Genomic DNA, 24,928 nt, shown 5'->3' with positions numbered 1-24,928 from the left:
CCTGCACATACCGAGCAAAATGAAAGTCTTTTCAGATGGGCCTGGAGATCATCAGTTGAAGGATGAGGTCCCTATGAAACATGACTCCCTGAACCATATTCGAAGATGGGTGAGGTGTAATGGACACTGGAGCATCCCCAAAATGATCATAAGCACAAAGACATGCAGCAATAGGAAACCTAACCATATCTTGCTGAGAGACCCCACTTTGCCGAACTTGTCTTTGATATTTTCCACATCTGTCCTAGTACAGACCAGGCAGTGGGGAAACTGTTTCACACCAAGCTGGCAAGCCTGGCCCTCCTGCCAGGGAAGAGAAAGCCATGCGGTCTTAAGCAGCAGCATTTAAGGATGCGTTACCACTTGACGAGACGGCCATAGGGGAATGGTCATATTTTTGGAGCTTGATATGCTTTATGCACAAAGCATCTGCCCTGATACCACCCACTCCAATCAGGAGCTGCACCCATGGATGCCAGCCAGCCACAGCAAGGCTGAGGGCCATCTGGTATGGCAGCCAATTCCGGGCATTATAATGCTCCAAAATGACAAGCAACCACTCCTAGGCATATGAGGAGGTAACCCCCCCCTCCCCCCCAAAAAGGAACTATTTTTGTAAAAGCCATATATTTTCAAATTGTTTATGAAACTATCTTATCCCCTTCAAAATGCTCTCCATTACAACTAATATAATTGTCCCATCGGTGCTTTCACTGTCTGAAACATTTTTTATGTCATCTTTAGATATCGCTGACAGCTTTTCCCTTTTTTTCCCCTTGACTTCTTCAATGTTGTCAAATCAGTGTCCTTTTATGTCCCTTTTCATGCTTGGAGAAAGTTGCACGGAGCCAGGTCAGGCGAGTAAAGTGCTCGGGGCAGAGGAACCGTGCCATTTTTAGCCAAAAACTGTCTAATGGAGATGGCTGTGTGTGCAGGTGCATTGTCTTGATGGAAGAACCAGTCTCCTGCCTGCCACAATTGGAGTCGTTTATGACTAACACTCTTGCGGAATCTTCTTAAAAACTTCAAAATAAAATGTTTTATTGGCGGTATGACCTGAGGGAACAAACTCTGAATGAACTGTGCCCTTGCTATCAAAAAATGCAAATCAGCATTGTTTTGATGTTTGACCACTTTTGTTTACTGGTGAATGACAACATCTTCCACTGGCTTGACTGTTGCTTTGTTTTTAGGTTGTAACCGCAGCACCTCGAGTCTTCACTAGTAATTACCTTAGACAGGTAATCAGGATAAGTTTCAAGCTGTTGTTTCAAAGCACGACATGTTTCAACTCGATATTCCTTTTGAACGTCAGTCAAAACATGAGGAACAAACTTGGCAGTGACTCTTTTCATTCTCAAGTCTTCTGTTAATGTTAAGTACACTGAGCTCCACGATTACCCACTAATCTCTGACTGTTGTTCAACTGTCTGTTGACAGTCTGTGAGCTTGAGTTCTCAAATTTTTTCAATATTTTTGTCAATTCGGGCAGCTGATAGATATTCAGAATGAAGTCGCTATTTTTAAATCGAGCAAACCAATCGTAGATTTGAGATTTTGGCACATCATCATCTTGGTAAGGTGTTTGCAACATTAAAACAGTTTCAGCAACATTTTTACTGAGTAGAAAACAAAATTTCACAAACTTGCCATCATAAAAAATGAAACAAGAACAAAACAGCACTAGTAAAAAGAATCACTGCAGATGAACAGAACAAGCCAGATCGACAACACAGATGGTGCTGTATTGGCAATGAATTGTGCTACACAAGCCTAATGGCAGAAATGTGTACTACACAAGCTCTGCCCATGGCAATGTTATTCTGTTTTTCTTTTTGGGTATCCCCTCGTACATGCGGAGTCAACAGCTCAGACATCAGAAGTGTGATACTGGTGTTGACATGGCGTTCTGCCAGATGGGTACGTAACAGCAGCACCACAGGGAGTTCTTACCTGAATGGTTTACACCAATTAGAGAAAATTTGGAAGTGGAGATAAAACCCCAATAGCAGACCAAAAATGCCAAACAGGAAGGATGACAGAGAAAAGGCGAGGGGAACAAAACCACAAGGAATACAGATGCATATCCAGGTCAACATAAGGAAGAACACTGAGAAAGGGAAGGAGGGGGGCAGAGGGGGAGGAGTGAGGACAGGGAGGTAGAGGTACAGGGATGGGCTTGTAGCCCCGGAAGGAAGATTGGGCACCTTGTTTAAACTCATGAAAGAACCATGGGCCCTCTTGGAAGACCTATCATCAGGAAAGTCTACTCTCGAACTCTCCCTTGACACTATCTTAAACCCTAGCAAAGTACCACACATACTGTTGAGGATTATCAGTAGTCAGCATGCAGTGCAGCTGTCTACAATGTATGAGAAAAGCAATGATATTTTCGCCACAAAGGTGAGTGATAACACTACCCTTACACCAATTAACACAAAACTATCTAAAGCTTAATTCTTCATTAAAAACGAGTGGCACTCTCTCTTCCAATATGGGTGTGGTGCCAGAAAATTTGTACGTATTTAATGGCTGACCTTTGCTGATATTTCTTCATTATCATTTGATATACAGTAATATCTCGATCAGTAGGAAAATTACATTTCATGAATAACATAAAATAACTAACAGTAAAACACACAATATTTCCAAACTGTATGGTATTTGGAAACCTGGAAGTCTGCCTCTGGATACTGTCCCTCGAACACATCCTTCAATTATTGAACTGCCCAGGGCTGGACTCATACAATCCTGTGTCCTTTCCTGTGTCTTCAATCATTTCACTCCCCCCACCGCCCAATCCCTGCAACAGCTACTCTCATACCTTCTACTTGCAATGGGTCCATGAAAACATATACCGGAAAACTGAGCGAAAGCATCAAATTAAACATACATTACAATTGAAATCTTACTTAAATATTTAACTTTTCCAATCATCAAGATATATTCAGTAACTTACTTGATTCTGTTAACAATTTCTGTGCCAGCACGCTCAACAACACAAGAGTGCACAAAATCTGAAGAAAGACGATTTTTTTCTCTGCACAATTTCAGAATTTCTGCACGTACATGTTCATCAGACAGAACATGTGGGCACTGTTCTTGTGCACATTTCATCATGCTCTCCAAAGAATTCTGAAAACAAAAGAATCTCACATTATTTCACGCAATTTTTCTCTTTTTTGTAAGTCAGAAAATAAATAAATAATTAGCACGTAATTTGTGGAGTTCTCTACAATAATGTTACAGCACACAGATACAAAATGAAAATGTAACTGGTTAAATCTTTCTGAACAAAAACTGGCTGGAAGTATCAAAGTCAAAGGTAACAAAGATACAACATAAAAGTTCTAATAAAACAATTTAATTTTATCCCCTTCAGTCACAACTTTTCGTGTTTTATTAATTAAAAATGCATTTCAGACTCTGTCGGCTCATCATCAGCTGTAATTCGTCTTAATACATGCTTTTTTTTCCTCTCTCGAATGAGGGGAAATGCAATTCCTGCCACGAAAAGGTTTGATGTTAGGTCACAAATTTTGTAAGTCAAGCGCAAAAAAATGTGTGATATAGTGGAAAAGATGAACAGTGTAAACTTACCACATAATCCAAGAAAACCATTTTTAATGTTTTAGCTACAGCACCAGCAAACGATGGAGAAAAAAAAGTATGTTGGTGCTAAAATGTTAAAAACACTGTTCTTGGATTATTTGGTAAGTTTACACTGTTCATCTTTTCCACTACTTACAAAATTCCAAGAATATGCATTTCACCTCATTCAAGAGAAAAAGTAAAGCATGTACTAAGACGAATTACACCTGATAATAGATCCACAATGTCCAAAACGCATCACATACTGAATAAAACACGAAAGGTTGTGACTGAAGGCATTTTTAATTCATACCTCAAGTGTAATAAAATAGAGTTTAGCTTTGTCGTTCAACAGCCATTATAAATCTTCAAAACTGCACAAACGCCAATGGAGGGTGTGTGTGCAGTGGGTTAGTGGAGGTCGAAACTTGGAGGATTAAGGGAACAAAGGATGTGTTGCTAGGATCAGTCCCATCTACACAGTTCAGAAAATCTGGTGTGTGTTATGAAGCAGCCACTAAAATCCAGCACGTTGCACCCAGCAGTGCATTCTGCCACTCGGTGGTCAACTCTAGTCTTATCCACAGTTCGGTTGTGTTCATTCATTTGGGTTGACGGTTGATGGAAATGCTCGCTAAAATGCTGTGCAGAAATTGCATCAGAACTGGTATAAAATACAGCTGCCTTCACAAGTGGCCTTGCCTGTGACGGGACTGAAGTATGACGTGCTGTGTTGGTGAATCTGACAGGCCTTGTACCTGGGACTTTCACATGCGGCAAGTAGTATGGACTGTGTGTGTGGCAAAGGGATGGACTAGGATGTTGTGCAGGTTGGGTGGGTGGGTGGTAGATACCACTTTAGGAAGGTTGGGAAGGATTGAGTGTAGGACGTCCCTCACCTCCACAAATGATAGATATTGTAAGCCCTGGTGAAGGCTAATGTTCAGTTGTTCCAGTTAGGCACGATATTGGGTGATAAAGAAGAGGGAGTGGTTCTCTTTTGCAGACGGTTCTTGGGGATGGTGGGAGTATTAGAGGTATGTGAGGGTATGCATGTGAAATCTGTTTACAGACTGTTTGTGGGACAGTGCCCAACTGTGAAAGTCACGGAAAGAAATTCAGCAAAAGAAATTCTCATCACTGTCGATGTGCCACCCACAGGTAGCCAGAATAGATGAGAGAGAATTTTTGATGTAGAAGGAATGATAGCTGTGAAAATCATAGTACTGTCAATCTTTAGTGGGCTTTTTTGGACAAAAAAGTACTGATGGAGCCATCATAGAGGTGAAGATCAATGTACACGAAGGGGGATGGTGAACATAGAAGAACCAGATGTATCAAGCAGAAGAGAAAGCACTGATGCTGTGGAGAAATGAGTATAGGGTGTTGGCTCTGGATCCAGATAACAAAGATGACATTAAAAAACCTGAATTAGAGAAGGACTTTGGATTTTGGGAGACTACAAAGGTTTCCTCTGAATGGTCCATAAACAGACTGGCATAGGTTGGTGCCATAAGGGGTGCCCATAGTCATGACTCTTCCTCTACTCTTGTCACACTTCCCAACACAATCCCTCACACCACTGTCATTGCCCACCAGTTCCAGTGGCTGTGTGTTGCATTCCTATCCCACGAATCTGCTAATTCTCTATCCCACATTTCAATCTGACTGCTGCTGCCCCCTTACACCCATCAGCTACCCTTCTCCAACCATCCCTTCCTCCTACTACCCACATCTTTTCTCCCCTTTCCCACTACATATGACACAATCATTCACCAGAGTCTACCATCCAAACAACATTCTGTATTCAGCCAGCACAATATAACTGTGCTAGAGGTGTGTGTGTGTGTGTGTGTGTGTGTGTGTGTGTGTGTGTGTGTGTGTGTGTGTGTTGAGACTATGAATAGAAGTCTGTTGCTATGGAACAATACTCAAAATTTCTGGGTGTGTTCATTGATGAGAAACTGAATTTGAAGAAACACATCGACGATCTGCTGAAATGGTTAGGTTCAGCTACTTATGCTATTAGGGTATTGCAAATTTTAGCGATAAAAGTATCAGTAAATTATCCTACTATGCCTATTTTCATTGACTGCTTTTATATGGCATAATATTTTGGGGCAATTCATCACTAAAAGACAAAGTATCCATTGCACAAAAGTGTGAAATCAGAATAATAGCTCGAGCCCATCCAAGATCACCTAGCAGTCATTTATTTAAGGAACTCGAGATATTCACAGTACCTTCGCAATACATATATTCACATATGAAATTTGTCACTAATAACTCATCCCAATTCAAAAATAACAGGGAAGTGCATAGCTACAACACTAAAAGAAAAGACGATGTTCACTATTCTGGATTAAATCTCACTTTGGCACAGAAAGGGATGAATTATGCTGCCACAAAAATCTTTGGTCATTTGCCAAATAGTATTAAAAATCTGACAAATAGCCAACCAACATTTAAAAGCAAATTAAAAGAATTTCTGAATGACAACTCCTTCTACCAACAGGTGAATTCTTAGATATGAAGTAGTAACTGAAAAAAATTAATTATTTTGTGTAAAGAAAACTTACGTTAAAGTGACACGTTCCACATCATCACAAAATGTCATATTCATGATCTATGGAACAAGGATTAGTGTTGGTGTTGGTGCATATGTGTGTGTGTGTGTGTGTGTGTGTGTGTGTGTGTGTGTGTGTGTGTGTGTGTGTGTGTGGGGGGGGGGGGGGGGGGGGGCACGCATGCACACTTGTAGGAGCCGCATGCACACTTGTAGGAGCCGCATGCGTACCCACTTTATATGTTTAATCTAGCTTAAAAGAGGGTGCTTTCAAAATATACCAGTGACTAAATGCATATATTATAGCTTGCATCTTGTAGGAAGGCACTTCAGCACAGAGGCTGAATGATAGCGAAGTGTGGAAGGAATGAGGTTTGCCCATACGTAGCAGCACAGAGCAGGCAAACGAAGTCCGTGTTTTCAAACCATGCTGCTATGGACATTAATCAGGTTCATTTGCTGATGGTAGATCATATTACATGTTCATATATTAAAAACAAAGATTCCAAGGCTTACCAAGCGGGTAAGTGCCGGTAGACAGGCACAATAAATAAAACACACACACAAAATTTCTAGCTTTAGCAACCGACGGTTGCTTCTTCAGGAACGAGGGAGGAGACGAAAGGATGTGGGTTTTAAGGGAGAGGGTAAGGAGTCATTCCAATCCCGGGAGCAGAAAGACTTACCTTAGGGAGAAAAAAGGACAGGTGTACACTCGCACACACACACATATCCATCCACACATACACTGACACAAGCAGACATCTGTAAAGGCAAAGAGTTCGGGCAGAGATGTCAGTCGAGGTGGAAGTACAGAGGCAAAGATCTTGTTGAAAGACAGTTGAGGTATGAGCGGCGGCAAATTGAAATTAGCAGAGATTGAGGCCTGGCGGATATCGAGAAGAGAGGATATACTGAAGGGCACGTTCCTATCTCCGGAATTCTGACAGGTTGGTGTTAGCGGGAAGTAGCCCGACAACCCAGACGGTGTAACACTGTGCCAAGATGTGCTGGCCGTGCACCAAGCCATGTTTAGCCACAGGGTGATCCTATTACCAACAAACACTGTCTGCCTGTGTCCATTCATGCGAATGGACAGTTTGTTGCTGGTCATTCCCACATAGAAAGCATCACAGTGTAGGTAGATAAGTTGGTAAATCACTTGGGTGCTTTCACATGTGGCTCTGCCTTTGATCATGTACACCTTCCGGGTTACAGGACTGGAGTAGGTAGTGATGGGAGGGTGCATGGGACAGGTTTTACACCGGGGGCGGTTACAAGGGTAGGAGCCAGAGGGTAGGGAAGGTGGTTTGGGGATCTCATAGGGTTAAACTAAGAGGTTACGAAGGTTAGGTGGACGGCAGAAAGACACTCTTGGTGGAGTGGGGAGGATTTCATGAAGGATGGATCTCATTTTGTGGCAGGATTTTAGGACGTCGTATCCCTGCTGGAGAGCCACATTCAGAGTCTGATCCAGTCCTGGAAAATATCCTGTCACAAGTGGGGCACTTTTGTGGTTCTTCTGTGGGAGGTTCTGGGTTTGATATGATGAGGAAGTGGCTCTGGTTACTTGCTTCTGTAACAGGTCGGGAGGGTAGTTGCGGGATGCGAAATCTGTTTTCAGGTTGTTGGTGTGATGGTTCAGGGATTCCGGACTGGAGAAGATTCGTTTGTCACGAAGACCTAGGCTATAGGGAAGGGACCGTTTAATGTGGAATGGGTGGCAGCTGTCATAATGGAGGTACTGTTGCTTGTTGGTGGGTTTGAAGTGGACGGATGTGTGAAGCTGGGCATTGGACAGATGGAGGTCAATGTCAAGGAAAGTGGCATGGGATTTGGAGTGGGACCAGGTGAATCTGATGGAACCAAAGGAGTTGAGGTTGGAGAGGAAATTCAGGAGTTGTTCTTCACTGTGAGTCCAGATCATGAAGATGTCATCAATAAATCTGTACCAAACTTTGGGTTGGCAGGCCTGGGTAACCAAGAAGGCTTCCTCTAAGCGAACCATAAATAGGTTGGCATACGAGGGGGCCATCCTGGTACCCATGGCTGTTCCCTTTAATTGTTGGTATGTCTGGCCTTCAAAAGTGAACAAGTTGTGGGTCAGGATGAAGCTGGCTAAGGTGATGACGAAAGAGGTTTTAGGTAGGGAGGCAGGTGATCGGCGTGAAAGGAAGTGCTCCATTGCAGCGAGGCCCTGGACGTGCGGGATATTTGTGTATAGGGAAGTGTCATCAATGGTTACAAGGATGGTTTCCGGGGGTAACAGACTGGGTAAGGATTCCAGGCGTTCGAGAAAGTGGTTGGTGTCTTTGATGAAGGATGGGAGATTGCATGTAATGGGTTGAAGGTGTTGATCTACGTAGGCAGAGATACGTTCTGTGGGGGCTTGGTAACCAGCTACAATGGGGTAGCCAGGATGTTTGGGTTTGTGAATTTTAGGAAGTAGGTAGAAGGTAGGAGTGCAAGGTGTCGGTGGGGTCAGGAGTTTGATGGAGTCAGGTGAAAGGTTTTGTAGGGGGCCTAAGGTTCTGAGGATTCCTTGAAGCTCCGCCTGGTCATCAGGAATGGGATTACCTTGGCAAACTTTGTATGTAGAGTTGTCTGAAAGCTGACACAGTCCCTCAGCCACATTCTCCCGACGATCTAGTACCACGGTTGTGGAACCCTTGTCAGCCGGAAGAATGATGATGGATCAGTCAGCTTTCAGATCACGGATAGCCTGGGCTTCGACTGTGGTGATGTTCGGAGTAGGATTAAGGTTTTTTAAGAAAGATTGAGAGGCAAGGCTGGAAGTGAGAAATTCCTGGAAGGTTTTGAGAGGGTGATTTTGATGAAGAGGAGGTGGGTCCCACTGTGACGGAGGACGGAACTGTTCCAGGCAGGGATCAATTTGGATCGTGTCTTGGGGAGTTGTATCATTAGGAGTGGGATCAGGATTATTTTTCTTCGTGGCAAAGTGATATTTCCAGCAGAGACTATGAGTGTAGGACAGTAATGCAATGAAATGCATGACACAATATCATCAAAACGTGAAGTCAGATTTCTCTCATGCAGATTTTTGATCGAAGTTGGTTTAAAAATTTGTTATTCCCCTGATATATTAGAACATGTAATATACTTTGATGTTTCAACAAGTAAATCCCTGTCATTTTCAAGGTAATTATTGGAAAATGCTTTAAAATGATAAGGAGGGCTACCTGTGAACCATCAAAGTTTTTGGCAAATTTATTTGGCTGAATTCTTGTGAGTTATTAGAGCATACAACATTGTAGGAAAATCTTCACTTTCCCTCAGGCAATATGATGAACATTAAACTCTGCATACCTCATAGGATGCAAATTCCTAATCAATAAAGTCTAGGAAGTTCTCACATACTATGTATGCAGTTGATATGTTGACAAACACATTTTTTAAACCAGGAATCTTTAAAACCAAGGAATATTATTACATAACTTTGTTCTACATTGTAATACCACTGTCACTGCTATCTGTGGGTGTCCGAATCAACTGATTGTAAATTTACAATCACAGTGTCAAGACTTATATCGATCTTCACCTCCCTGTAAAAGTCTTATTTCTGAAGCATTTCAGCGTGCCATTCACACTGAGCCAATGCCAAAGGGGGAATGTTGTCCACTGCTTCATGCACAAGTGATTCAGCATCTGTTATCTCGAATCATTTTCTTTTCTTCCACATAGCATTTAACCTCTGCCCAAATTAATTCCCTCCGATTATACTGATAGCGATATGCAGATAACCACAAAATTATGTGACCACATTCATGTGCTAGAAAATCAACTTTGTGCATTCTGTTGTGAAACTTTAATAAATTAATGAGCTACAGGAATATTAATTAATGACCTGTGCAGAATATTTTTGCTTTTAAGTCAGAGCACATGGTGTTTCCTCTGTAACAACTGAATGATAACTGGCATCGTATATTACATGACCGGCTTTGAAGCGAGATACAGCAAGAATTGTTCAGTCAACCACTTCCTGAAACCAACAGCATTCATATCTGAATGGTAGTCACTGCTGTTTTTCTTACAATTAAATATAAGTTTACCCTCAAAAGAAGAGCCAGCATGCAGAATAATTTTTGGAGAACATATTCCTATGGGAACTTTAAAACAGACAGTCGAATTATTACTTTACTACTAGGTTTCCCTGGAATGATTCTGATTCAGCTACATTTCATCAAGATATTACACTGTTTAACTAGCTCTTCCTTTTGTATCATACATGTTTATAACAGATGTGGTTGGTGTTGCACCTAATTCACTTCTTTCAACTAAAAGGGAGAGGGGGAGGTTTTGTATTAGGTATCTCAAAAGCAGGACATTATCTGAAAGTATTTTTCCATGGGCCCATTGACTGTGTAACATTTCAACTAGATGGGGAGCTGTTACCTACCATTACTGCTTTATATCTATATAATACAGATGGAGACAGCCTTTTTATTGGGGGGGGGGGGGGGAGGGGGTGGCGAGAGGATGGTTTCACTGTCCCTATGACCGAAGCCTGAAAAAAGTTAATTTAAATAATTAAATTTCATTTCACGTAGGGAAAATTCAGGAAATGCACAGCTTGAAATTACCAACAGAAAACCAGACGAGACTGAAGCTGCTGTTAAAAAAAATCACAAACGGAATACTAAAGACACAAAAAATTAAATATGGGGGAAGAGTACTTACAAACATTGATTAATGAAAAATGATAAAGTTGTAAATATACTGGGATGTATGCTACATGTCAAATGAAGAGCAGAGTGCATTAATTATTACCCTCCACTTAAGGATAATTTGTGGCTTAATTGATCTCATAATAAGATATTATTTATTATGTTTTGCTTCTGTTTAAAGAGACGTTAGTTCAACAATAATTCAAAAGAAGGTTCTTTATTATAAAGTTGCACCACAGACATATGCTGGTAGCTGGTAAGTCAGGTGTGAATATAATTTCCTCTGCAAATACTGATGTGCCACCCAAAACTCCAGAAAGGGTACAAGGTATGCCCTATGAACTCTTCTTCTTTGAAGGGAAAGGTCCAACCTATGGACAATGGGGAACAGAATGCGTAAGATAACTAATGTAGGTGCAGACCAAATGTCTCCTGGAAGGAGGAACCGATGTCTATGAAATGCCAACAGTCTCCTCAGAGCATGAATGAGCAGATAGAGGTCGGACACCCTTTGAGTTAGGGTACCCCTTTGCCCTTGGGATGGGAAAACTATCCCTGAGGGTGGATGAGCTGCCAAGGTCAACAGCATACAGGTGTGGAAAGCAACAGCAAACTACCAAATTATCCATCTGGACAGCTCATGGGTAGCAACTATCGCTATGCCCTGCAGAGCAATGGTGTGTGTGTGTGTGTGTGTGAGGGGGGGGGGGGGGGGGGGGGGGGGGGTGAAGGCTGTGGTTGCAAGTGCGTGGTCTACTTTCAACAAAGGCCTTGTTGGGTGAAAGCTCATTCTGCAAGCCCTTTTTGTTGTGCCTATCTGCGACTCAGCATATACACTATATCCTTTTCATAATATTGTTACAGTCCACCCTTTTTTTTCATTGTTCTATACAGGAATTACAGTTGCAAACAAATTCAATTCTAAAGGTCACATAGGTAACCGTGTGGGGATGGAAAAATGCCGACTATGCTTTACTGGCAGAACACTTAGAAGATACAACAGGTCTACTAAAGAGACTGATTACACTACAATTGTTTGTCCTGTGTTAAGAGTAGTGTTGTGTGTGGCATCCTTACTACATAGCATTGACGGAGGGCATCAAAAAATTCGAAAGAAGGGCAGCTCACTTTGTATTATTGTGAAATAGGGGAGAGAGTGTCATGCATATGACAATTAAGTTAGGGTGACAATCATTAAAACAAAGGTGTTTTCGTTGTGGCAAGATCTTTTTGTGAAACAATGCTGCTACTGCCAATTTAGAGAATATGAATAACTACCAGTCTTCCCACAATTCTGGAAACTGCTTCAGAAATAAATATATATATATATATGAACCGTCCACATAAAAACAGACTTAGTCTGCAAAAATTGATTTTTCAGTGATATATTTATGAGGAAAGGACATGCTGCTGAGTAAATTCCTGAAGTATTATAATGAGTTTTCACTACTATAGAGAAGAGGGGAATTTTTATGCTATATCAAAATCATAATCATCACTATCAGCAGCATCAGTAGTAGTTCGAAAAGTAGTCATCTAACTATAGTAATAGTAGTAAAAACACTACCACAGTTTCACTTTAACATCTTGCATTGTGTGTTTATTTTATATATTAGGACTGATTGAATTTTTCTGTTTTCTTCCATTTCGTCTTCTACTACATAACTCTGGCTATACTACTGATCCTGCAAATCTTTTGCCTCAGGGCTACGAATTCCACTATTCGTAAAGGTACTCCTTTTACCTTTATCAGTGGTTGGACCTCTTGTATAGAATTTTCATCCTGTTCTCTCTCAGCCTGGGAAAACATGGCGTTGCAGAAAGCTACAGACTACTGTACTTTTACACATTTTCTGCTAGATCTTTGAAATAGTTCTTTATGTGCATCTTAACACAATTTGTGAACAATAGCATACCAATAGAGCAAGATCGTTTTAAACCAGCAAGAAGCTGTTGCAATCAGGCCCTCTAAATCACAATTAAAAAACAGAGAGGGTTTCAATAAAAATTGATAACATCTGCTGTGTTTATTGATTTATTGATTTAAGTCCAGTCTTAGATATACACTCCTGGAAATGGAAAAAAGAACACATTGACACCGGTGTGTCAGACCCACCATACTTGCTCCGGACACTGTGAGAGGGCTGTACAAGCAATGATCACACGCACGGCACAGCGGACACACCAGGAACCGCGGTGTTGGCCGTCGAATGGCGCTAGCTGCGCAGCATTTGTGCACCGCCGCCGTCAGTGTCAGCCAATTTGCCGTGGCATACGGAGCTCCATCGCAGTCCTTAACACTGGTAGCATGCCGCGACAGTGTGGACGTGAACCATATGTGCAGTTGACGGACTTTGAGCGAGGGCGTATAGTGGGCATGCGGGAGGCCGGGTGGACGTACCGCCGAATTGCTCAACACGTGGGGCGTGAGGTCTCCACAGTACATCGATGTTGTCGCCAGTGGTCGGCGGAAGGTGCACGTGCCCGTCGACCTGGGACCGGACCGCAGCGACGCACAGATGCACGCCAAGACCGTAGGATCCTACGCAGTGCCGTAGGGGACCGCACCTCCACTTCCCAGCAAATTAGGGACACTGTTGCTCCTGGGGTATCGGTGAGGACCATTCGCAACCGTCTCCATGAAGCTGGGCTACGGTCCCGCACACTGTTAAGCCGTCTTCCACTCACGCCCCAACATCGTGCAGCCCGCCTCCAGTGGTGTCGCGACAGGCGTGAATGGAGGGACGAATGGAGACTTGTCATCTTCAGCGATGAGAGTCGCTTCTGCCTTGGTGCCAATGATGGTCGTATGCGTGTTTGGCGCCGTGCAGGTGAGCACCACAATCAGGACTGCATACGACCGAGGCACACAGGGCCAACACCCGGCATCATGGTGTGGGGAGCGATCTCCTACACTGGCCGTACACCTCTGGTGATCGTCGAGGGGACACTGAATAGTGCTCGGTACATCCAAACCGTCAACAAACCCATCGTTCTACCATTCCTAGACCGGCAAGGGAACTTGCTGTTCCAACAGGACAATGCACGTCCGCATGTATCCCATGCCACCCAACGTGCTCTAGAAGGTGTAAGTCAACTACCCTGGCCAGCAAGATCTCCGGATGTGTCCTCCATTGAGCATTTTCGGGACTGGATGAAGCGTCGTCTCACGCGGTCTGCACGTCCAGCACGAACGCTGGTCCAACTGAGGCGCCAGGTGGAAATGGCATGGCAAGCCGTTCCACAGGACTACATCCAGCATCTCTACGATCGTCTCCATGGGAGAATAGCAGCCTGCATTGCTGCGAAAGGTGGATATACACTGTACTAGTGCCGACATTGTGCATGCTCTGTTGCCTGTGTCTATGTGCCTGTGGTTCTGTCAGTGTGATCATGTGATGTATCTGACCCCAGGAATGTGTCAATAAAGTTTCCCCTTCCTGGGACAATGAATTCACGGTGTTCTTATTTCAATTTCCAGGAGTGTACTTTAGCAAGGAGGACTAGTACCCCAGATGTACCAGCGTATTCCTTGCAGATTTTCATCTGCTAAACAAGATGTTCAGTGACAGACTTTTCCACATTCATCTCTGTGGGAAGTCAAGTATTTTCTTTAAGTCTATAAAAAAGCATTAACACAATAGCCCCATACACCCAACCACAGAATACTATGCTCCTGTCCAGATCAATAGCTGCCATATCAATCTTGTCAACACACTGATAAAACAAACAATGGAAACCATAACTGGAATTATTATAACAAATCTGTTAATGAAGTCCCATACTCCGTGACGGAGCATAGGAGATGATGCGGGAAATCCGTACCGCTGCACTAGGCAAGGTCCTAGTGGAAGTGGTTTGCCATTGCCTTCCTCCGACCGTAATGGGGATGAATGGGGATGATGATGATGATGATGATGATGATGATGAAGACACAACAACATCAAGTCATCTCGAGGCAGATGAAAATCTCTGACCCCGCAGAGTATCGACCCCACACTCAGGAAGCAAGAACGCTATCGCGAGACCACGAGCTGTGGACATAACAACTGTATTACTGTGTACGTAGGTGACTGGCAGCCCTCAAATCACAGTCGGAATAATCCAATTTTGACTCATCCCATCCCTTCCCATCATCATCGTTGTAGAATTCCTTAAAATGGCAGCAACTGATACCAATGTCAATATAGGACAGTCATCAATCAATTCCCTGACTTCAACGTCACTGGAATCACTTTGGCAAGATCGTAATATCAAAAATTCCCATATTGTGGCAGATCCAACTTTGAAGGTACCACAATTTTCTCCTCCCATAAGATAGTGGTGCAACATCAACAGAATTTGCACAACTGTGGTATCTGAGACAAATCTACAATGAGCTTCAGAATGCTCCTGATGTGACCAATGTGGAACTGAAGAGCGAACTATGGTCCACCTGGCTCTGATACATCCTTCAAGGATGCTTTACAAGACACCACTACATTACCATTCAGGCATCGGAATGACTGGTCCACAGTGACCTGCATTTGTGATAAAGAAGTGCAATGAACAAGACAGATAATTGTTGTCTTAAATAACTGACATGCCAAGGGCACAAGTACTCATACAGTATACATTCCACTTGCTGAACAGATAAATTGAGTCTTCATATCTAAAACTAGAGATTATTCTTATATCCCTTACCTGCAGGTACTCAACAATGACCGCATGCAGTTCATCCGAGACTTCACGCAGCTTTACATCAATCGGGTTTCCGGCTTCTTCTTTGCACTGCACAGCTTCTTGTAGTCTTGTCAGAAGCTGCAATCATTTTTGTGATTAGCAAATATAGATAAATATCAACAAGGATATCACTGCACAGATAGGACATCATTGAAACTACAAGTTTATTTTTAACAGTGACCATTTCTTTCCACTATATGTTTCAGAAGTTTAAAAATCTGTCACCAGTAGTATTTCTGTGCACTAATACAACATGTATGTGTTGTGTGTATACATTTTAGAATATCCTGTGGCATTGTCTACTAACAGAGGACACACCAAAACACAATTTCAGTACTTGGCTCAAGGTATTGTAGGGTCTTCAATTGCAAAGATGAACAAAAATACAAATGTAAAAGTAAAAATACCCCCAGTGATAACAGACCTTTCCTGGCATGTTATATCACATACAACATCACAGCCACTTTATAAACACTGAAGTCAGTAATGATGGCATCTAGAATCTATTAAGATGATAATGTTGCCCATAGTGATCAAAGCAAGTCACTATTTTGGAACGCGTCCCAGAGTACTGTGGAGGTCTTTCATTGATATGATGAACAGAAACATAAATGTGAATATCTACAGAAATTTTTATTTATTTTTTTCTATAACAATTTCACCTGTTATTATTATGTTATATTTGTAATTGTGTGTCTGTGTGTGTGTGTGTGTGTGTGTGTGTGTGTGTGTGTGTGTGAGATAGAGAGAGAGAGAGAGAGAGAGAGAGAGAGAGAGAGAGAGAGAGAGAGAGAGAGAATTTAACTGTAATAGAGGACTAGAATTCTTGCCAAAATTTGGTTTATAAATAACGAAAGAAGGCAGAGGCACGGGAAAGTTTCAAATACATTACATAATGGTAAGGAGGAGGCTTCAAAGCCAGATTTTAAACTGTAAATAACTTCTAGGGTAAGGAGGGGCCTCTGACGATAATTTACTGGTTATGAAGGACAGATTAAAACTGATCAAATAGTACAAAGATAGAAACTTAGGGAAATGGGACCTGAATAAATTGAAAGAACCAGAGATTGTCGAGTTGCATAACTTTAGGTGGTGATTAACTGAAATGGTAAAAATAATACAAAAGATGAATTCTAGCAAGTGAGGTATGACACTTGAAGCAGCACAGAGCCCAGACCTGCACAAATCCTCAGAGAACACTCTACACATTGAACTTAGATAACAGAACTAAAAAAAAACAGTGAATTAAACAAATTAAAGAAAATGCTGATCTCTGAATATGTGATTAGCAGAAAGTGAAATGTGGCTATCAGGAATTGTTAGAGAACAAATGCAAGGCTGCAGAAGCATGCATATCTAGAGGGGAAAAATAGATGCTACCTATAAGAAAATTAAATTGACCTTTGGAGGAAAGACAAGCAGCTGTATGAATATTGAGAGCTAGATGGCAAGCCAGTACTAAGCAAAGACAGGAAAGCTAAAAAGTGGAAGTAATATACAGGGTGTCCCATTTATCTTGACCACCTGAAATAACTGTTTGTCCAGATGCAAAATACAAAATGTTTCGAGCAAATGTTCTTTAGCCGTCACTCGGACATCGATCAATACTATTGCTTTTGTTGTAGCTTTGTTTTTTTACAAAGGTATGAGCAGCGCTATGACGTTTTTTAGATGGTACGTCGTAATTTTTATTCGGTAATTCATTTCCTCTCCTAAAGACCTATTCAAAAATGTATCTATCACAGTGTACCATTCACTGAAACATGACATTATTAATTACATAACACAACATTGACTTTACACCCGGGATGACAAACTCAGCCACTTGCTGGATTTGTCAAAAAACAAATGAAAAACAAGTAAAAACGTAACAAAAAATTGACTTTGACTCTTCAGTACCATTGCCCAGGAGTAGAACATTCGAAGGTGCTCAAATTGGAAACCCTCGACACCAAAACACTGGTGTACTCGTTGAATGATAGAATTATTTACTGCTTCCAGAGTTGCCTACTGAAGAGAATTACAAGCAAGCAGGATATGTTCCTTCATGTCCTCTGGAGTTGTTGGAATGTTACTATAGACAAGGTCTTTAATGCATCCCCAAATAAAAAAAGTGCAGAGGATTTAAATCAGGAGACCTAGCAGGCCAAGTAACTGTTCCTCCTGGGCCAATCCATCTGGCAAGATACCTTCGGTTCAGAACACAACATGCACGCAAGTCATTGTGTGTTTGACATCCGCATATTGATACCACATTAGCACTGTGGTTCTTAGAAGCACTTCATCCAGAAGAGAAGGAAGAATTTGTATGAGGAAGTTGGCATACACTGTGCCATTTAAACTACCACTGTTTAAATATGGGCCAATAATTGTAGTACCGAGAATCCCACACCAGACGTTAACACTCTACTGACGCTGAAGTTCCACCTGTCTAAGCCATCGTGGGTTGTCCCTTGTATTTACCTGTCCTTTGTTTGAGAAGGAACATTCGTCAGTAAATAGAACATTGGAGAAGAAGTTTGTGTTGGCGAGGATTTGCTGCTGTGGCCACTGACAGAACTGTAACGATTCTGGAAATCATTCCCGTGCAATTCCTGATGTAGGGGTACATGGTAAAGATGGAACCGACGATGTGTAAGAATATGATGTACACTGGTTTTATGAATGCCAATCTCGTGTGCTCATATGCGGATTCCTAGGAACAGAAGCGAGAAGAGTAACTTCGGCAGATTCGTCTCTGCGAGTGCTACAAAGATTGCGTTGTCGTGGATTGAAACTTCCTGCTTCCTGAAGCGTCGCAACATGACGAGAAAACATCCATCGGGAAGGTGGGTCCTTGTCAGGGTATCGCTCTCTGTACAGTTCCGCTGCCTGCATAGCATTTTGCCCACCTTCAACAACAATAAAAGAAACGTTATGTTGACACAGTTTGTGGGAAGGACAGCCTCTACTGTATGCCTTCTCTGGACAACAGTATTTAAAAGTACTAAACTACTGTACTAAATATATCCATGCATACGAAAACAGCATTTCAATTACTGTTCTGCTAACTTAACATTCCCCATAGATGAGTAGCATTTTTACCTTCTCTTCAGTGGTGTACATTCTACTCACACAACTCTTCAACTGACAATGGTTGATGGAATGACAGGTGTGCATTCTACTAATGTTTACATTTGTCCTCTGCCAACGTCAGCATGTGTATGTGTTCTGTTACCCTGAGGACCTGCACTAAGCGCAGGGAGTGGCAACATCAATGTTGTTTTATGTAATTAATAATGTGAATAGTACACTGTGATACGTTTCTGAATAATTCTTTAGGAGAGGAAACTGAATAAAAACTACCGAGTGCCATTTGAAAAAGTCATACCACTGTTCATATCTTCATAAAAAGCAAAGCTATGACGAAGGCAATCAAGCTGATTGATGTCCCCCTCATGGCTAAAGAACATTTGATTGAAACAATTTGTAATTTGCATCTGGACAAACAGTTATTTAGTGTGGTCAAGATAAGCAAAGACAAGGCTCCAGGAGTAAACGACGTTTCTTCGAAATTATTGATATCCTGAGGAAAATCAATCATGATAAAACTATTCCAGCTACTGTGCAAAATAAATGACACATGCAAAATAGGCTCAGACTGAAAGGAGAACGTAACAATTCCAGTTATAAAGAAGGCAGGCGCTGACAGATGTGATTACTGTCAAACTATCAGTTTAATAGATGATGACTGCATAATATTTACACAAATTATTTACAACAAAATAGAAAAACTAGTAGAAGGTAATCTCAGGGAAGATAAGCCTGGGTTTCCGAGAAGTGTAGGTACACACCATGCAAAATATGACCCTACAGCTTACCCTAAAAGACAGAGTGAAGGAAGGCAAACCTATGTTTATATCATTTGCAGATTTAGAGAGCAAGAAGAGAACAGAGAAATTTTGAAGATTATATGGGTAAATTGTATAAAAAACAAAGAGGTACTCAATAGAATTGGGGAGACTATTATGAAAACGGTAGACTGCTACTCACAGTAAAGACAACAAGCTGAGCTGCAGACAGGCAAAACAATAAGACTTTCACAGATTTAGTTTTTACCTAAGGCCTTCTTCAGATAAGGAAACACAGACACATTTCCACAAGCAGACACACCACATGCACATATGATCGCTATTCGCGGCCACAGATGCCAGAATATGTTCTCACCACAGTGCCAAGAGACAGAGGTCATGTGTGCATGATGTGTGCCTAGTCGTGTGTGTGTGTGTGTGTGTGTGTGTGTGTGTGTGTGTGTGTGTGTGTGTGTGTGTGTTTTCCTAAAAATGCTTTGGCCAAAAGCTCTGTGAGTAACAGTCTTTCTGTTGTGCCTGTCTGCAACTCAAAGTGCCATCTTTATGGTGTGTAGCTATTTACCCTTTTCATACTTGTTAATATTCCAATCTAGACTTTCAAATATCTGGCACAACCTGGTGGATCAAGGAATAGTCAATCTGGAACAGAAGAAAGCGTAAAGGCAGTAAGCACGTTAAAATGGTAGTTAGTTGTGGTTATTCAGATATGAAGAGGCTTGTAGACGATATAATAGCACGGGGAGCTGTATCAAATCATTCTTCAGGATGAAGTTCACAACAACACATGCGCAGTATGTAGTGTAACTATGAAAACCACCAAAATGCAGTACTTTAGCTTCGCAAATATGTAAATAGGCATGGTATCCGCTCGGCTTGGTTCTATCAGTCAGTCACAACACAGGACATGTAATATCACAAAACAGTTTCTGACAGTATAGCAGAACAATGAGAATGTATGCTTCAGTCGTTACTAATTTTTATTTTTACAACTTCATGAAGTAAAGTTAAAGGCTACAGCCCAATCTATAGTGCAGCTCAAGGTGGTCTGATTGGCCGATAACAGAAAACCGAGTGGGAGTCACGTTGGGTTACATGTTTGCAAAAGTAGAGTTCCATATTTAGTGGTTTTTGCTATCGCACTTGCATACTATGAGAATATGAAGTTCAACTGATGCACCTCATTAACTGTCTCTTCAAATGTATAATTTCTGGCACAATTTATTGAGATAAACTATCAGGAAATGTGACACTTGACAAACATGACTTTCTTTTGGCAAAATTAAATGTAGTGCACCCATTCTGTAGGTGGGAAATGAATGATCACTTTAATTTTATAAGCAAATGTCAACCTACAGAAGTCGAGATACAATACCAACATTAAATTACTATCTGTGAACAACATTGGTAAACTGCTGCCTACAAATTTACAACAATTTACAGGAAATGAAGAAAATGCCAAATTTTTCAACATTTCGTAAAAACTGCTTTTTCGTGTTGAGTCACTGAAAACTGCCATTTTCACATTATTTGTCATCTTTTTGTCGACAAAAAAGGTTTATGCACCCAATTTTCACTTCTTATCTGGTATGTGTGATGTGTTATCGAAGTCTCGTCCCCTTACACATTGCAGTGCAAAAAATTATGACCTTGCTGTCAATAACGTGCAATAAACTTGTTTACAACTACTTCATTATGTGATTTCCCATTAACATTCCCAGCAGCAGTATTTCCAATAACCCAATCATGTTGAGGGTTTTGTATTGTGAACTATTTTGACAATTCTCAATATTGTTCTTGAAATTTCTTGAAAGTTAATTTACTGTTGTTGTTGTGGTTTTGAGTCTGAAGACTGGTTTGATGCAGCTTTCTGCATTTCTCTATCCTGTGCAAGCCTCTTCATCTCTGAAGAATTACTGCAACCTACATCCATTTGCAGCTGCTTACTACATTCATCTCTTGGCTTGTTTACGAGTCTTGCCCTCCACACTTCCTTCCCATTCTAACCTGGTGATCCCTTGACGTCTCAGAGTGTATTCTATCAACCAACAAATTTCTACACTCCCCAGATGTATTCAGCACCACCCTGTTCCTTATGTGATCTACTCATTTAATCTTCTTCACAGTTCTGTAGCACCACATTTCAAAAGCTTCCATTCTCTTCTTGTATGAACTGCTTATCATCCACATTTCACTTCCATACTGGCTACACTCCAGACAAATACCTTTGGTAAAGATTTCCTAACACTTTGAATTTATATTCAATGTTAACAAATTTGTCTTCCCCCAAAACACTTTTTTTGCCACTGCCATTCTGCATTTTGTACACTATCTACTTCAGCCATCATATATTATTTTAGTGCCTAAATATGAAATCTCTGCTTCTACTTTCTGAGTCTCTCATTTTCTAATCAAATTTCCTCAGGCTCTCCCGATTTAATTCAGATACATCTATACTTGGGCTGCTGGAACATGGCAATTCATGTCACTATACAAGTGCCTTAAAGTTGGCAGTACGACTGACAAACAAACAAGGAAAGCCAGCTACTGCAGATTCTGAACCGATTACAGCACCAGCAACAAAACCCAGATCTGGTGTCCATGCTACTACGTTACCGGCTTTTATGTAAATGTTTTGTGTTAGTGTGTGACCACCTGTTTCTATATGGTTGTGTCGTGTTACTGTCTCAATACCAATTATTGTTTATTAAAGAATGTTACCAAATCAATGTCGTTGTTGTTGTGGTCTTCAGTCCTGAGTCTGGTTTGATGCAGCTCTCCATGCACCATACAGTGAAGCTGCATGACCTCGGGAAAAATTACAACTATAGTTTCCCCTTACTTTCAGCCGTTCGCATTACCAGCACAGCAAGGCCGTTTTGGTTAGCGTTACAAGGCCAGATCAGTCAATCATCCAGACTGATGCCCCTGCAGCTACTGAAAAGGCTGCTGCCCCTCTTCAGGAACCACACGTTTCTCTGGCCCCATTCAACAGATATCCCTCTGTTGTGGTTGCACCTACGGTACAGCTATCTGTATTGCTGAGGCACGCAAGGCTCCTCACCAACAGCAAGGCCAGTGGTCCACGGTTTGACATACATATCAGCAATGAATTGCCACAACAACTGGCAACAATTCAAGATGTAATTGTATTCGCTGTTTCTAACTATAATTTGATCAATCATTGTAGAAGTGCATCAGTGTAAGTTTTGTTCTATTTTTATATCCCTGCAATACTGAGAATATTAACCAGTTGTTGGAATGTGTGTCTAAATCCATTAAGTTCAAAAACAAAGAACATTTTTGTCTAACATTATGCATGTAGCAGTTGATTACGGTCTGTATACTTTCCATAGTTTCTACTTTACTATCACCTGTTAGTACTGTTTTGTGGCAAAATAAACGCAATTTGCAAAATTTCAGTCTGTTGCTTTAATTTTGGACACCAGTGTATGTACTATAATGAGGTGATGTGTCCTTGATATACATTCATACATTGCTCAACCTTCAATTAATTTGTCAAGAAGCAGGTCAGGTGATCATTTGATACTGTACTATTTACCGGGACATTCCACCAACTATGTGGGAGGGAGGGAGGGAGGGAGGGAGGGAGGGAGGGAGGGGGACAGAGATCAGTGTAAACATTAGAAAGTAAATGCAAACCTGTTTGGAGTTATCAGCATCCTTTATGAGCCCTGTTGCTTGATTAATATCATTGTTATTCTCTGTTGATTCCTGAGCAAGAGTACGTATCTTATTCTGTGTCTGTACTACTAGTCGATCCACCATTTGCTGTGTGGAGCTCAATAGGAATCCCTGTAAATAAGAATCAGATTTAAAATATATCACTTTTGCCTCATAATCCATTCACATCAGCAGAGGATAAATAAAGTTCTCAAAGGACATGAGTGTTAACATGAGGCAAAAGGAATTTTGCAATGAGGGGGGGTAGGACAAGGAGGGGGAGGGGAGGGGCAGCGATATGTATAAAAAATTTGCTGTCACTTACTTCTACAACTTATTATTATTATTATTGGTGTAGGTAATACCTTAAAACTAATAGTATACCACATTAATGCATTGGTTTGAATACTGTATGAGGTATGACTATCATATTTGAGCTGCTCGAGGGAACAAAATGGTAAGCGCCAAAATCACAGTTTCGGGATACAGTGCATCTAAAGTTTCAATTGATCTGCAAATCTGAATAATTTTTTTTTTAACAGTACTTTTATTCTGTAGTGATTCCAACATCTATATTCTACTATAAAGACATAAATGAAACTCAGAACTGACCAAAACAAATGAAATATACAAAAATTATTACATTACCATACACCATTAACAACACATAGTGATAGAACATTACATATTAAATTTTACAGTAAGTCTTCAACACTTTACTGAAACTGCAAAATCATATTACTAAAGCCTTTTTCATCCAAAACTGTTGGCTTTAGTGACAGGATAAATCCATGGTGCACAGGAGGTATGTAATTTAGGAGCGACAGGATGTCAGCAACTTTCTTCTTTTCAATAAGCCTTGGTCCATTGTATTTAAGTCGAAGCATAGGAACTGGTCCTTGTCTCCCACGTTTCCTGAAGCTTATTTCATGCCAAATGTCATGACAAAATGTCTCGCTGATGAATAAAGATGATGGATATTTGGAGGTCACCTTCCACCTACATACTTTCCTTAGGTTGACATCTCGACTATTCTTTCTGAGGACAAACGCTTCTTTGGAGTATTGTATTTGATAGAAATCCTCTCTCTTCATGTTATAAATAAGCAATGGATTCTTCTTAGCCGACTTCTTGATGATCTCGCACCACTGATCTGGACTGTGCACATCTTGTACTTGTCGGCGAATGTAATTTTCAATTGTCGGGAAATCTTTATCGGACGCGAAATTGTGTGCCCACTCACGGGGAAGTGGTGTTCAATCACACGAAATCTACCAGTTGAAATTAGATATTTCCAAAACAATACCATGTTTGAGTTCTTATTTTGGCCACAGCAGCACCTTTTCCGAGACGACATCTTTGTCTGTTCCTGAATGGTTTCTGCAGGAGCAATACACTGTTTGTTGTTTTGGGCAATATGATCCGATTCGCTATTAACCTGTATAACAACGAAAACTACTATTACCGTTACCATTATTATTCTTACATGTAATAATATAAATGAAAAATGCGCTTTCACACACCACTTGCCCAAAAAAAATGTAGCCATTCTAAAATAACCTCAAAATTAATGTACTTCAGGAACATAATGGTATGTACATGCACGTACCATTATGTTCGTGAAACGTACTAAAGACAGTATATTTACAAAATAACATACCTTTGAGTCATCTGAATCGTTAGGAATGTATTCTGGATCCCTCTCGAAGATATTAGTATCATTGGAAGTATATTTCTCGTCTTCTGCCATGTTCACTGTTGCCATAATCTCGGAGATGTTTTTGCTTGCTGCCATTCTCTCTGTCACTTACCATTATGTTTCCGCAACATAC

At 41.1% G+C, this 24,928-nt stretch overlaps 1 protein-coding gene across 8 annotated transcripts in view; it reads right to left on the bottom strand.

Annotated features, from left to right (window-relative positions):
* LOC126356058 (F-actin-uncapping protein LRRC16A) overlaps window positions 1–24,928 on the bottom strand; it is a 488,103-nt gene that overhangs the window by 129,655 nt on the left and 333,520 nt on the right. For all 8 annotated transcript variants that reach the window (XM_050006760.1, XM_050006755.1, XM_050006753.1 and 5 more), the window contains 3 exons: window positions 23,076–23,228; window positions 15,526–15,642; window positions 2,960–3,135 (listed from right to left, as the gene is read on the bottom strand). In XM_050006760.1, coding sequence (XP_049862717.1) covers window positions 2,960–3,135; window positions 15,526–15,642; window positions 23,076–23,228 — 446 coding nt within the window. The remainder of the gene's footprint in view (window positions 1–2,959; window positions 3,136–15,525; window positions 15,643–23,075; window positions 23,229–24,928) is intronic.

Source organism: Schistocerca gregaria, chromosome 3 (assembly GCF_023897955.1).
Source record: "Schistocerca gregaria isolate iqSchGreg1 chromosome 3, iqSchGreg1.2, whole genome shotgun sequence".
NCBI classification, from domain to species: Eukaryota; Metazoa; Arthropoda; class Insecta; order Orthoptera; family Acrididae; genus Schistocerca; species Schistocerca gregaria.
The sequence above is the reverse complement of the archived record's forward strand: the minus strand, read 5'-3'. Positions and strand labels throughout refer to the sequence as shown.